General features: G+C 40.6%; 1 protein-coding gene across 1 annotated transcript in view; it reads left to right on the top strand.

Moving 5' to 3' along the window:
* SMS (spermine synthase) overlaps positions 1–11,997 on the top strand; it is a 48,706-nt gene extending 36,709 nt beyond the window's left edge. The window contains exons 8-11 of the mRNA XM_068962481.1: positions 3,035–3,149; positions 4,126–4,205; positions 10,166–10,281; positions 11,552–11,997. Coding sequence (XP_068818582.1) covers positions 3,035–3,149; positions 4,126–4,205; positions 10,166–10,281; positions 11,552–11,591 — 351 coding nt within the window. The 3' untranslated portion in view covers positions 11,592–11,997. The remainder of the gene's footprint in view (positions 1–3,034; positions 3,150–4,125; positions 4,206–10,165; positions 10,282–11,551) is intronic.
* Positions 11,998–12,703: the final 706 nt, after the last annotated feature.

The raw sequence follows: 12,703 nt of genomic DNA, 5'->3' as shown, positions 1-12,703 counted from the left end.
CAAAGTTACCTGGAGGTCAAAAGAACTTCAGATCGAATTTGATACTTGGGGCATTTGTCAGAAATACTAAAAAGTCAAAGAAGATGATAAGTCGCTGTGAAACAACAACCATTCACCCAACCAAAGTGACAATGAAAGATCTCAAAATAAATACATGAAGTTAAAATTAGATCTCTCAAAAAGGCAAAAGCAGCTTAGCACTCTTTTATTTTCTGCTGGGAAAGCAAAGAGAGAAAACCAAAAATTCAAATTCTAGTCTTGTATTATCAGCCTATTCTTGATAATAAAATTTATTTACTTAAATTCAGTCTAATCATAGCCAATACTGACCAGGCACACACATGAACTTTTCTAAGTGTTCCTTTTTCACCAACTTTCTAAAACTTTCTATATCTATATTATTTTGTCCCTGAGTTCTTTACCATTCAGAAACAACCAACTCTAGGACAGAATTACCTTTTTTTCCATTTAACAAAATGGATTTCCATTCTTCGTACCTGCTTTTACTGCAGACAGTAAAAGCTTTACTTGTGTGTTGAAATATTTCTCTTTTTTAAAAACATTTGAAAAAATGTTTTACCTAGAAATCCTCTTGAAAGTGAAAGTGTTACTTGCCTAGTTGTGTCCAACTCTTTGTGACCCCATGGACTGTAGCCCACCAGGCTCCTCTGTCCATGGAATTCTCCAGGCAAGAATACTAAAGTGGGTTGCCATGCCCTCCTCCAAGGAGTCGTCTTTACCCAGGGACTGAACCTGGGTCTCCTGCATTGCAGGTGGATTCTTCATCATCTGAGCCACAAGGGAAGCTCTTACATTTAATTTACTCAAGTGTTTCATCGTAGTTTTTCTTGTTGACAGATTTTATAACAATATGAGCTTTATTGACTTTCTTAGATGCAATAAAAGTAATGTACTTAATACTTATGACTCTAGAAACATGTCTATATTAAACCAGCACACTTAAAGGCTAGATTTAATACCAAATATCAGTTTAATAGTGAATATTTCCTAGATCATATGACCCTGAAATTCATTCTGACTAGTTTTTTATATTTCTGAGAATTTACATAAGCACTTAAGTTAAAAATAGAGCTCATCCACAAACCAAGCTTAGCAATGCAATTTGGAGATGGATGCACATTGTATTTATAATGTATGCATAAATATGCATATGTCTGTACAGACACAGATCTAAAACTGTACCTGTTTGAGTTTAAAAAGCACCCCCCACCCCACCCCACCCTGGGATCACAGATGATTAAAGTTTCTGCAAGTCCAGGTAGATCATTTTCATCTTGAAGGCACAAAGATCTGCATGTTTCTCCTAGAAAGCTAGCTTAATACTAATTGCACACACAAAAAAACAGTTTCAGAATGTCAGAAGAGCCCCATCTTAGCTGTTTTCAGGGTGAGATTTCCTTCAGTTTCTACATACCTGTCACTCACTCATATTCACATGCTTCTCTTACAAAAGAACTTGAATCAGCATTCAAGTTCCCAAGACCCCCTTAATGAGGGTCAAAACCAGAAGAGAGAACAGTATTAGGACTCATGTACCCAGACACTTGGGCACACACGCCAAATAAAAGCCAAACTAGTTCCAAAAGTCTCCCTTAGATCCAATAGTATAAAAGCCTATGCATAAGGAACTCTATCCTATTTCCCTTCCCATTTATAAAACAATTCTATTTAAAGGATGTTCTAATTTAGAGGGCCATTGGTGTCCAAGGGGTACTGAGGCCAAGCAGTGTTACAGTGAAGTTTTTTCTTTCATTCATGGGAGCAAAGCTGATCTCCCCGTTTTGCAAAGTGTACCCTAGTGGACTACAAGGTGGAACAGAACTGTCATCACCTGTACTTATGCACGGCTGCTGCTGTCAAATACCAAGCAAAGGGCACACCAGTGCAATGCAGAATGGTCTCAAGGTCACAGTTCCCTTGCCCCAGAGAGGAGATACCAATCAGTTCTCCATTAGAGATGAGGCTGAATGACCAAGCCATACTCTTAAAGGGAAAACCCCTTGCTGTAAGTGAAGCCAGTGAAGTTGGGAAGAATACCCTGGTGCAGAGATGAGATCAGGTGAAGTATAGTTCAAAATTGCACTCCCATTCCCACACGGAGGCCCCTGAACAGATCGGTCTGGGTCCCAAGAGAGAATTAGGGTGACTCACAATGAGCCCAGAGTGGCTTGCTTTCCAAAAAGGGGTGAACTCAGAAGGAGCAGGTAGAATTCCCAGCTTACGTATGTGGGATAGAGACCCCAAACCCATGCCTAAGCTGGGTGGGCTGTAGGTCACAACGTTTGTTTGCAAAAAACCTCCTTCCAAAAGGGCAGGCATCACCTGTCCCTCCTAGTTCTCTTGAGTGGAATGAACTCTGGAGACTGTTGGAGATTCAAGGAAAAGGGCTGCTCTTGGCCAGGACCGACCTGCCACGGGCACTGGCCCTTGGGTGGCTCAGCAGATGTGAAACGCAATCTGTGTGCCTGGTGCACAGTGAGGCCAAACAAACTTCAGAGTTTGGAGGAAAGCAAGGTTTCTTGCAAGGGCCAAGCAAGGAGAGGACTTTCCCGGTGGATCAGTGGTAAAGAATCTGCCTGTGATGCAGGAGATGTGAGTTCATTCCCAGGGTCAGGAAGATCCCTGGGAGGGCATGGCAACCTGTTCCAGTATTCTTGCTGGAGAATCCCCATGGACAGTGGAGCCTGGTGGGCTGCAGTCCACGGGGTTGCAAGGAGACACAACTGAGCAGGCACGCAAGAGCCAGGCTTGGTGACCTCTCTTGTTTATTTCTCTATTTGTAAAATGGCGATGATAGTAATTCCTAAAAGGAATTGTTCCACTTAATTGAAAGGCATGTAAAGCATCTGGTAAGCCCGGAACTTTTAGCTCCTGGCAGGTATGGGTGGAAGTGGCTTTTGTTCCTCTGGTAGGTGCTGCAGCCCCTGTGTGCATTTCCCCGTTCCTTCTACAAGTGTTTAACCACTTTCAAATATGTTGGCTCACCTGCATCTATGCCTGTTCTCTCTGGAAGGTTCTAATAGAAGACTGTATTCCAGTACTGAAGAGGTACGCCAAAGAAGGGAGAGAGTTTGATTATGTGATTAATGATTTGACAGCTGTTCCAATCTCCACATCTCCAGAAGAAGGTAGATTCTGTTTTTCCTTTTATTTTAAACTTTTTATTTTGTATTAGGATAAGCTGATTAACAATATTGTGATAGTTTCAGGTGAACAGTGAAGGGACCCAGTCATACATATACACATATCCATTATCCCCCAAACCCCTCTCCCATCCAGGCTGCCCCAGCCAAGATAGTGTTCACAGAAATACGGAAATGTTTTTCTTAACATCATGTGAGAATGAAAGGATCTTAAGACATTGTCTAGTGAAGTTCCTTCATTTATTAAAGGTAGTAAACTGAGGCCAGTGGTGGAAAGATGGCTAGATTTGGCTTTGGTCAGATCCTGTTTTGCCACTAAATGAGCAAAATTAACGCAGTCGTGTGAAACAAGTATAGAAATAAAATGACTCATAATCATACCGTTGAGATATCAGCTTGTTTTATAATTTACATACTGGGATTTTTTTTTAACCTGTACCAGGACAGTCTGGTGACCTTTCTGAGCAACACCAGAGACAAGGCCCCTTCTCATGCCATGCACTCAAAATCACTGCTGGCTTAGGATTTCAGTGTTCATGTTTTTTCTATTACCTTGTCTTCCTGCTGAGTTTCCAGACTCAGGTCCCCACCCTCACTCTTGCAGTTTCTCTCCTGAGATGTGACTGCTTTTCCCCTTGCTTAAAGGTGTTCCCCTTTCAGATTTCAGCCACTGCTTTTGTGTCAAATCTTTATGGGTGGGGTGAGAGCAGTGTTATGTGCATCTGCATTTACTTTTGATTTTGCTTGTATATAGGTGTATGTGCACATGTGTCCAAGACACAAAATATATGACATGTTCTTGTTCACAAGCTCTTGAATATTGGGTCTCATGGCTATTTCTTTTTTTTATTTTTGTTTTTTTTTGAATCATTGAATATTAATGTGAATGTTTGACTTTAGATGTTATTTCTCATGCATGCAAACTGATATCTATAAAACTTAATTTTTTTTTAACATCCAGATTCCACATGGGAGTTTCTCAGACTGATTCTTGACCTCTCAATGAAAGTATTGAAACAGGATGGGAAATATTTTACACAGGTATAGACTTCTGTTTTTTTTCCCCAAAAAATACTTAATAAAAATTTTACATTTTGTGCTTCACACACCAAAATACTTAGACATTGACATAAAGACTAATGATAGCACTAACTATTTAGTTACTTGTAAAATGAAGACTAAATAAAGGTTTAAAGGGACTGGGTATAGTACGACAATATGCTCTTCCAATGCTGGGACAGTACAACTGCTGAAAACAATGGTGAGTGGGAGAGACTGGGACAAGTATATGCAAAAACCTTAAATATTTTCAGTAATCATATTGGTGGTGATGGCATTAGTATTGCTTTTCTTAGTTGTATTTGCAACGTGGCATAAAGCCATTGAGCATTTATGCAATATTTTAATTCTATCCTCAGCATTCTCAATATGGAAGTAGGTAGTTGAAGATGTAATATAAAAGTGGATAAATGAAACTGTGTTGTACTGAAAAATTTTTTTATATCTGTCTGTGTTCTCAAGCAGTAAGTTTGTAAATAGCTGACCTGGCCCTTTTAGGGAATTAATGAGTTCTGTCCTATCCTGTTGAGAGTTTCCCCCATGGCTCAGTGGTAAAGAATCCACCTGCAATGCAGGAGACATGAGTTCCATCCCTGGGTCAGGAATATCCCCTGGAGGAGGAAATGGCAACCCACTCCAGTATTCTCGCCTGGGAAATCCCATGGACAGAGGAGCCTGGTGGGCAACAGTCCATTGGGTCGCAGAGAGTTGGACATGGCTGAGCAACTAAGCAGGCATGCACCTTGTTCTGTTCTGTCCTGTTACCATACCTTCCGATTTATTAAATTTGGGCTTTGGCTGTAGAATGAGCTTCTGCCACCAGATGAAGACACAGACCGTGATTTCTACCCCCTTCCCCCTCTTCCCCCCTCCTGAGAGTGTTTAGTAGAAAAGCCATCATAAACTGCAGTGGCTGCACTATGAACTTTTGCCACAGAGGGAGACACAGACCATGATATATATATATCCACCCCCCCCCACCCCCCCCACCTCCCGCCTCATATTCTCTGGAGTGTTTAGTGGAAAAAACCATCATAAACTGCACTGGCTGCAGTATCAGCTGCTGACATTAGAGGGAGACACAGACCGTGATTTTCTTTTCTTGTTTTTTTGCCTTCACGCCTCATCCTCTAGGAAAAGTCATCAATATAATTTCATAAACTGCTCTGGCTGCAGTATGAACTGCTGCCACCAGATGGAAGCAAAATTGTATTTTCCTCATTTTCTAGCGTATTCTTAATTTTAAAAGAAGGTTTGAAGTCAGTATTTCCTGATACATAAAAATACACATATATATCTTACTTAAGTCCTTAACATTTTGGAAATGACAGCAAAAGCGGCTAATTGGTGATCAGTCTTTTTACTTGGTTGAAAAAGCCCTTGATTCATAAGCAGAAGATAAACAGTATTGTACTCTGGTCCCTGTAATTAGTTTTTAAGCATTTTCAGGAGAACTCTACCCCCCCCCCCAACTTTTTTTTTTTTTTAAAGCATTAGTATATTTAATGGACTTTTATTTTTGATCTTCCCCACCCAGGGACTGAACCTGGGTCTCCTGCATTGCAGGCAGATTCTTTACCATCTGAGCTACCAGGGAAGCCCAAGTATATTTACACGTTAAGAACTATGGGAAAATTCTGAGGAGGGTTTGTTAAAGTAAGCCCTGGGGAGTTTATGAGGCCTGAGATTCATAATGCTGAAAACAAATTGGCAACTCCTTGAATTTGTTTCCAGCCGATCCTGTTTTCTTCCTCTTCCCCCTGCACAGAATACCCCTACAGGTGGCAGTTAGTCCTTGATCCTCTCATACTTGCTGCAAGTGTTGGCACACTTCAAGGGGAACAGACTACAAGTCTACAAGTGGACTTTTATTTTTTTTTTAACCCCTGATGCTTAGGAATGATTTTTAAAAACATTCTAATACTGCCTTTTTAAAAGCCAGCGGTCCATAAACCATGGGCCATTTTTCACCCCTTGCTTGTTTTTTGCAGTTTTCTTGACATACAGCCACGCCCATTCATTACACAGGGTCTGCGGCTGCTTTTGCACTACAGCAACAGCTTGGAGCAGTTGTGGTGAAGACTATATGATCTGCAAAGCTCAAAATATTTTCTCTCTGGCCCTTTGCAGAAATTGCTTACCCTGCTTTACAGGAACTCTACAATGAAACCTGCTCAAACCAAGTGGCCTAATTCCTGTAAAAGCAACCCAAATTCAATGAGTTGGGTTTTCGTAAGTGAATATTTCTCAAGCAGAGCATATATTGATAGAACTGGGTTCTTTTTTGTTTCTGCAAATAGAAATCCCATGGGGCTTAAGTTGGGAAAGAAAGTGAGGCTCTGGCATCTTTAATCAAAAGAGACTGAGAACAGTTTGGATCTAATGCAAACCAGTCAGTTTGCAGTAGACAACAGGTGCTCTTAGGAAGAAAGTGTGACTAGTGTCTTTTGTTGCAAATATTTGCCTGGTAGACTGCTTTCTCAGTGTGGACGACTAATAGAAGCAGTTGCTTGACAGATGGTCACCACACATTTGTTAGCACTAAAGATCAGGCTTTGATCACCTGGCCTTTGCCAACCAGCTTTTACTAAAAACCACCTTAAAGACTCAAGGCTGTGCTGGTTTCTGAGAGTTAGCCAAAAGATGTCTTAGGATGTGCTTCCCACCCCTGCATTCAGTATAGTTGGAAACTCAAGGTGATATCATTTATGATACCTGGGAATCCCATAGTATGTCGGGTGGTTCAAGATGCCATATGGACCACAGGGGCATAGGCCTGTGAGGAAGCAGTAGTCGGGTAAGAGCCACAGCATGCTCTGACTAAGGACGCACTGATGGTATTGCCACAGTGGAACACTTTCCTTATGTAGCACATGGTCCGCTCAGGAAATGCCCTTAATACACTCACACCCCCCTTCCCTTGGCCTGTAGCTTAGAAACAGAGGAAAGGTTAAAGATAGGACAAAAATGGTATTTGGCTTGTTAACTTGGTGACTTACGAAAGCTAAACATCCCTGCCTAAAATTGCTTACATCACCATGGAGATTTTATGATGTCACTAATTTCACTGTGGCTGCTTGAAGACAGCCTTGTCTGTGGGCCACAAAGCTGGGGAAGTCCTCCTGGAATGTGCCGATTTATGGAGCCACGTCTGGTGGGCCAGGGGGCAGAGAGTTGCTTTTGTGGAACTAGAGGCAGATCCTGGGACTTGACTTCCGCCCCTCCACTCCCCATTAAAAAAAAGCTGTAGTTTATTTGAAAGTACAAATGTGTGTGTGACATTCATGTTAGTTATGATACAAAGATATGAGCCCCCCTCCTCACCTCCCCCCACCTCCCACAGACCTCGATGTTACCAGTACGCTTGACACATCTATATTTCTCCATCAACCCCTCCAACCTTCCGGAAGTAACTCATTTAGAGGTGTTTTTTTTTTTCCCCTCTTTTTGAGGTATTTCACATATGTGTGATTTCCTAAATCATCACATTATTTTTGCTTATTTTAGAAGAGATAAAAATGGTGTCATTAAGGAAATAGTCTTCCAGACCTTTTTATATTACAGATATGACATAAACTCTTTGAAAGATGCAAACAATATTAAAATCTATAAGGTAAAAGAGCAGGTGTCACCCAGAGCTAACATGGGACAACAAGAACCTTGTAGAATGGAAGACACTATATTGTGGTTTACCTCCCAGGTGTGCCCCTGCCTTGCTATATTAGTCTCTTCCTCTCCTTAATAGGTGCTGAATTCTGCTATTGGATTGTTGTTACGTATCCCCTATATGTCTTAAGAAAAGAACAGTGTAGTTGCATTTAAATACACAAAAAGCTGAAATGTATCATGGTACTTTTTTGGGGTAGGCATCTGTTTGTGGGGATTTTTCTTTCTTAAACTGCTTTTTGACCATTTGGGATAGAATAAATGGAAACTGTTCTATTTACTTACTATATTCTTTGTAAGGAGGTCTTCCTGTATTCCGTCTATAAAGAGAGAGTATGGTGTCATTTTTAAGATGGCAAGGCAAAGCTTGAACTGTGAACCTTGGTGGTATTTCCACTCTATAGCTTCCCTAGTAGTGAGGTGTTCTAAAAACAACTGGGCAGTGTTTTCTATTTGTGCATCTTAAATTACACATGTGGTGTTTATATACTCTCATTGTGAACTTAATGTTGAAACCAAATTATATGCTGGTCAGAGGCACTTGGGCCAATTCCCACTGCAGGACCCTAGATGATGGGTTACTAAACAGGTTGGCACTGAAGTATGACGACATGCTGATCGAATGTGCTCAGTTAAAACTGCCCAGGCCAGCTCTCAGAATAGTCCTGTCTACCCACTTCCCCATAGCTGGCTGGTTTTTTGATTTTGAAATGCCATTCTTAGGAATGCTTGTATCACAGGATGCTTTATTTGTGAATAATTTTCATCTTGGCTGTTTTGAGGCAGATTGATAATGAAGTTCTTATGAAGGAATGTTATCAGCACGTATATTCTAGTCGTCTTCCAAATGTTTAGAACTTCCAAATGTTAGAACTTCAGAGGTTAAAAGGAGATAGTTGATATTAAATGCTCATCTTGTTTTCTAAATCCATTATGAGAAAATTGGGGGAAAATTGTGCTGAAATGATAAACCCTACCCCAGACCTACTTAATGAAAATCTGCAATTTAACAAGGGCCCCTATGATTCATATACACATTAAAAATTGAGAATGGCAGCTCTAGAATTAGGCAGATTCTGTATGCATTCACCAGCTTTCCTGGGTCTTGGCTACCAGCATTTCTGATTCTCTTCACCATTTTTTTTTAATAGTCATAGAGTGGCTGCCACAGCTCCACATATCACATCTAAGTTGCAGGCTGGAAGAAAGTTGAAGGAGCAAGGTCACTGTGTTTATCCTTGATTTGTCTACAGTCAAATATCACTTATATGTGGAATCTAAAAAATAGTACAAATGAATCTGTAAGAAACAGACTCACAGACATAGAAAACAAACTTATAGTTACCAAAGGTGAAAGGGGACCAGGAGGGATAAATTAGAAGGTTGGGATTAGTAGATACAAACTGCTATACATAAGATAGATAAATAACAAGGACCTACTATATAGCAGAATTAGCTATATTCAGTATCTTTTATAACCTACAATGGAAAATAATCTGAAAAGATGTGTGTATATATATATATATATATATGTAGCTGAATCACTTTGGTGTATGGCTGAAACTAACACAGTGTTGTAAACCAACTATACGTCAATAATTAAGAAAAAGAACACATTTCAAAAAAAAATCTTTATCAGCAGATTTATACTATATTTCCTTGACCACGCCTACCAGCTGGGGAGATAAGAAATGGCAAGAAACGGAGAAAAATTAGAACAATGAAGTCAAGACAAAATGTTTGATAAAAAGTAAACGAGGAAATACCTTTAGTGTATATATCTGGAATTGACTTTTGTTGGAGAAAGCACAAGGGTGTGAAATAGTTCTGTGTCAACATCTTAGACTCTTAAGAAGGTTGTAGTTTAAGTCATTCTGGAAATCAAGAACAGTATGTTTCTGATACTTCATCCTCAATACTGCAGTGACTTTAGGGAAAACTTATTTTGAATGGGTTATGTGTATGAATCTTTGCTAATTGCATGGTGTTGATACAATGACTGTGTCACTAATGAGAAATTGGTCTCACTGCTTTCTGTTGCTTCATCCTCGAATAGTTTGAAATGGCTTGGTAAATGAAGTAGAAGGATAATGAGCTAATGGACCCATAAATAGAATGCAATGCAATTTGTGAAAGGACAGAAACCTTATCTCATTTTCAGAGATGAACTTTTATCTAAAGCTAGAATTGTTCTCATTTATTAGAGACCTTCCAATGAGTGGGATCCTCCATAGGACTTAAGATTCCTATTGTTTGCTTTTCTCTCTTTGATTTAGGGGAACTGTGTCAATTTGACAGAAGCCCTGTCACTCTACGAAGAACAGCTGGGGCGCCTGTATTGTCCTGTGGAATTCTCAAAAGAGATCGTCTGTGTCCCTTCGTACTTGGAATTATATCCTTTGACCACATCATCGTGTTGCCCAGTCAGAACCCCCATGTAAAAAGCATGCCCATTTACCAGTTTCAGGAAACAGAATTAGTTCTGTAGTATACAGAAGGCCCTGGTTTTCAGACTTGGCTGTATGTTGTAATAATACCCTGGGCGCTTGAAAACAATACAGATTCCTGGGTCCCAGCCTCAGATGCTGGGGTGTGCCCTGACACAGCCTCCCAGGTGGTTTGGATGGTATGGCACCACTGGTCCTCACAGTACCACCAGACCTGTGACATCACCTGGGAGCTAGTTAAACAGGCACATTCTTAAGCCCCACCCCAGCCTGCTGTCCAGTCAGAAACACTGGAGGCTGGGGCCGCGTGACCTGTCTCAGCCAGCCTGCCAGGGGATTGACGCGCCCTTCAGAGTTTCAGAAAGCCACCCTAGCTGGAGCAGTCTGGCTGAAGAAGCTCATTGTCCTTTTACGTTTATATTATCCTACTTCAATATTAATTTCTACACTTGGCTTGATGCTGCTTTGCAGTAGAGACAGAGCTAAAAATAATGCCAGGCATCCCAAAGTCAGTGTTGGTGTCCTCCATTTAGTTCCACTTAGTAAAGCTGGTCCCGAGAAATAAGAGAAGAACCTGGAGAAAAGGCAAAGGAGAGCATTGTCATTGGACTTTCATAGTGCATTTCTTCCTCCTAAAAACTGGACAGTGTTCTGCAGACCAAAGCTTCCTCTCCCTGCCTGGCACCTTCATCAGGGTTGCTCTCCAGAGCATTCTGTGACAGTCAGATCTTTGTTTACATGCTCAAAGACTTTTGAAAGCAATTGATGACATCTGGAGAAAAGGTTTCGACCCTCTGGCTCCTCTCTGGTCCCTCATCCTTCCACCATTTTTTCCTTCCCTTCCTCGGTCCCTCTCCTCCCACGTCCGCCACCCTCCTCCTCCCACTCCCTCTGATGTTTCTCTCTCCTTCCCACCCTTCCTTCTCATATTAATTCCCTAAAACATTTTAGAGTCTTTGGAAGCACAAGTGTTCTCTGAGAGAATATTTGTGTCCCTTTAACCTTTTCTCTGCTAAGCTCCCCCGCACCTCGCCCCAACGTCACAGATGGCGGGCATCCAGGCTGCGAAGTGCCCTTGTCTCAGAGGCCTTTGCTCTCATTACCACAGCGCTGTAAGCTTTGAAGTGCTCATTCATCTTCTAATCTATAGGCCAGTAAACAAATTTTAAGTGATGCCTTCAATTACCTCCTCTTATTCCTTGACTCCTTATCCAGGTGGGTATTTTACACTGTTTGGAAGAAAGCTAAACCTTGAAAATCAGTGTCCCCGAGTCATGTGTGCTGCAAATAGCCTTCCTGACCTTTCTATGCTGTACATGAAATCGAAACAAGTCAGGCAATTGATTGTGAATTCCTTCACGTTTCCTGTTTTTAATTATTTTTTTAATTTAAAAATCAAATGGAAAATGTATATTTTGATGAGCTAGGATGATTAGACAGCACAGTGAAGGCTGCTAAATGCACTGAACCCCTAGAATGTGATTTTTGTTTTTGTGTCTGTTTTTCTGCGTGGGCCTTTTTTTTTCTGTTTGTTTTGTTTTCATTTTGGTAGACTTTGAATTTGAATTTGGTTGTTTGGAGAAGTGAACATCATTGTTTTCTTCTGGAGGGGAGTTCTTCATGGAGTTTCTTTCCCACCCAAATTGATATAGATATTCAAATTTGGTGCTTATGAGGAAAGACTTTAAAAATGAATAGCAACGCTTCAATTAAAATTACAAATGAGAAATTTCATGCGTCTGTCGTTTTATTTCAGTCAGGTCCTCTCTTGCTCACTTCTGATCTCACAGAACAAAGGTGTCTCCTTGGTCTTTTTTTGGTTCTGTCCTATCAGTTGGTGCCATTTATCTCTTTATAATAGGATGGCCTTAGGGCCTTTTTTGAACAGTAGTAATGACTTAATTTACCACCTTGGTAAATGATACACAACCTATTACATTCACCACTTCTTCATTATAAAATTGACCTGGAGGATGGGAAAAGATTTGGCCTTACTGTAAAGTTGAAAGGCAAAAGCTTATTTCTCTTAATAAGAGTTTCTCTTCCAACTCTTTATCGGTATATTAGATGTGAAAATAAAGATCACTGTGGATTGCTGCTGTGAACTTGTCTTGAGTTTTTTACATGCACAGATAGAGGATAGTTTATGTAGAGGCCCACAGCCATAGGAGCAACTTCAACTCACCTAAGGAAGTGCGTGTCACTGCTGGGTAGTGTATGTGTGGGTCACAGTTCACATAAAAAGGTAAGTTTATATTGACTCGGACTGTTAGACATCACTGGGTTATCCTGTTGTTTTTTAAAAAGTTTATGCTTTATCGATGAAATGAGTTCATTTACAATGAATTTGTAGGAAGAAAACCGTTA

Source organism: Capricornis sumatraensis, chromosome X, assembly GCF_032405125.1.
Source record: "Capricornis sumatraensis isolate serow.1 chromosome X, serow.2, whole genome shotgun sequence".
In the NCBI taxonomy this organism is placed as follows: domain Eukaryota; kingdom Metazoa; phylum Chordata; class Mammalia; order Artiodactyla; family Bovidae; genus Capricornis; species Capricornis sumatraensis.
Note: the sequence above shows the minus strand (reverse complement) of the source record. Positions and strands in the feature narration are given on the sequence as shown.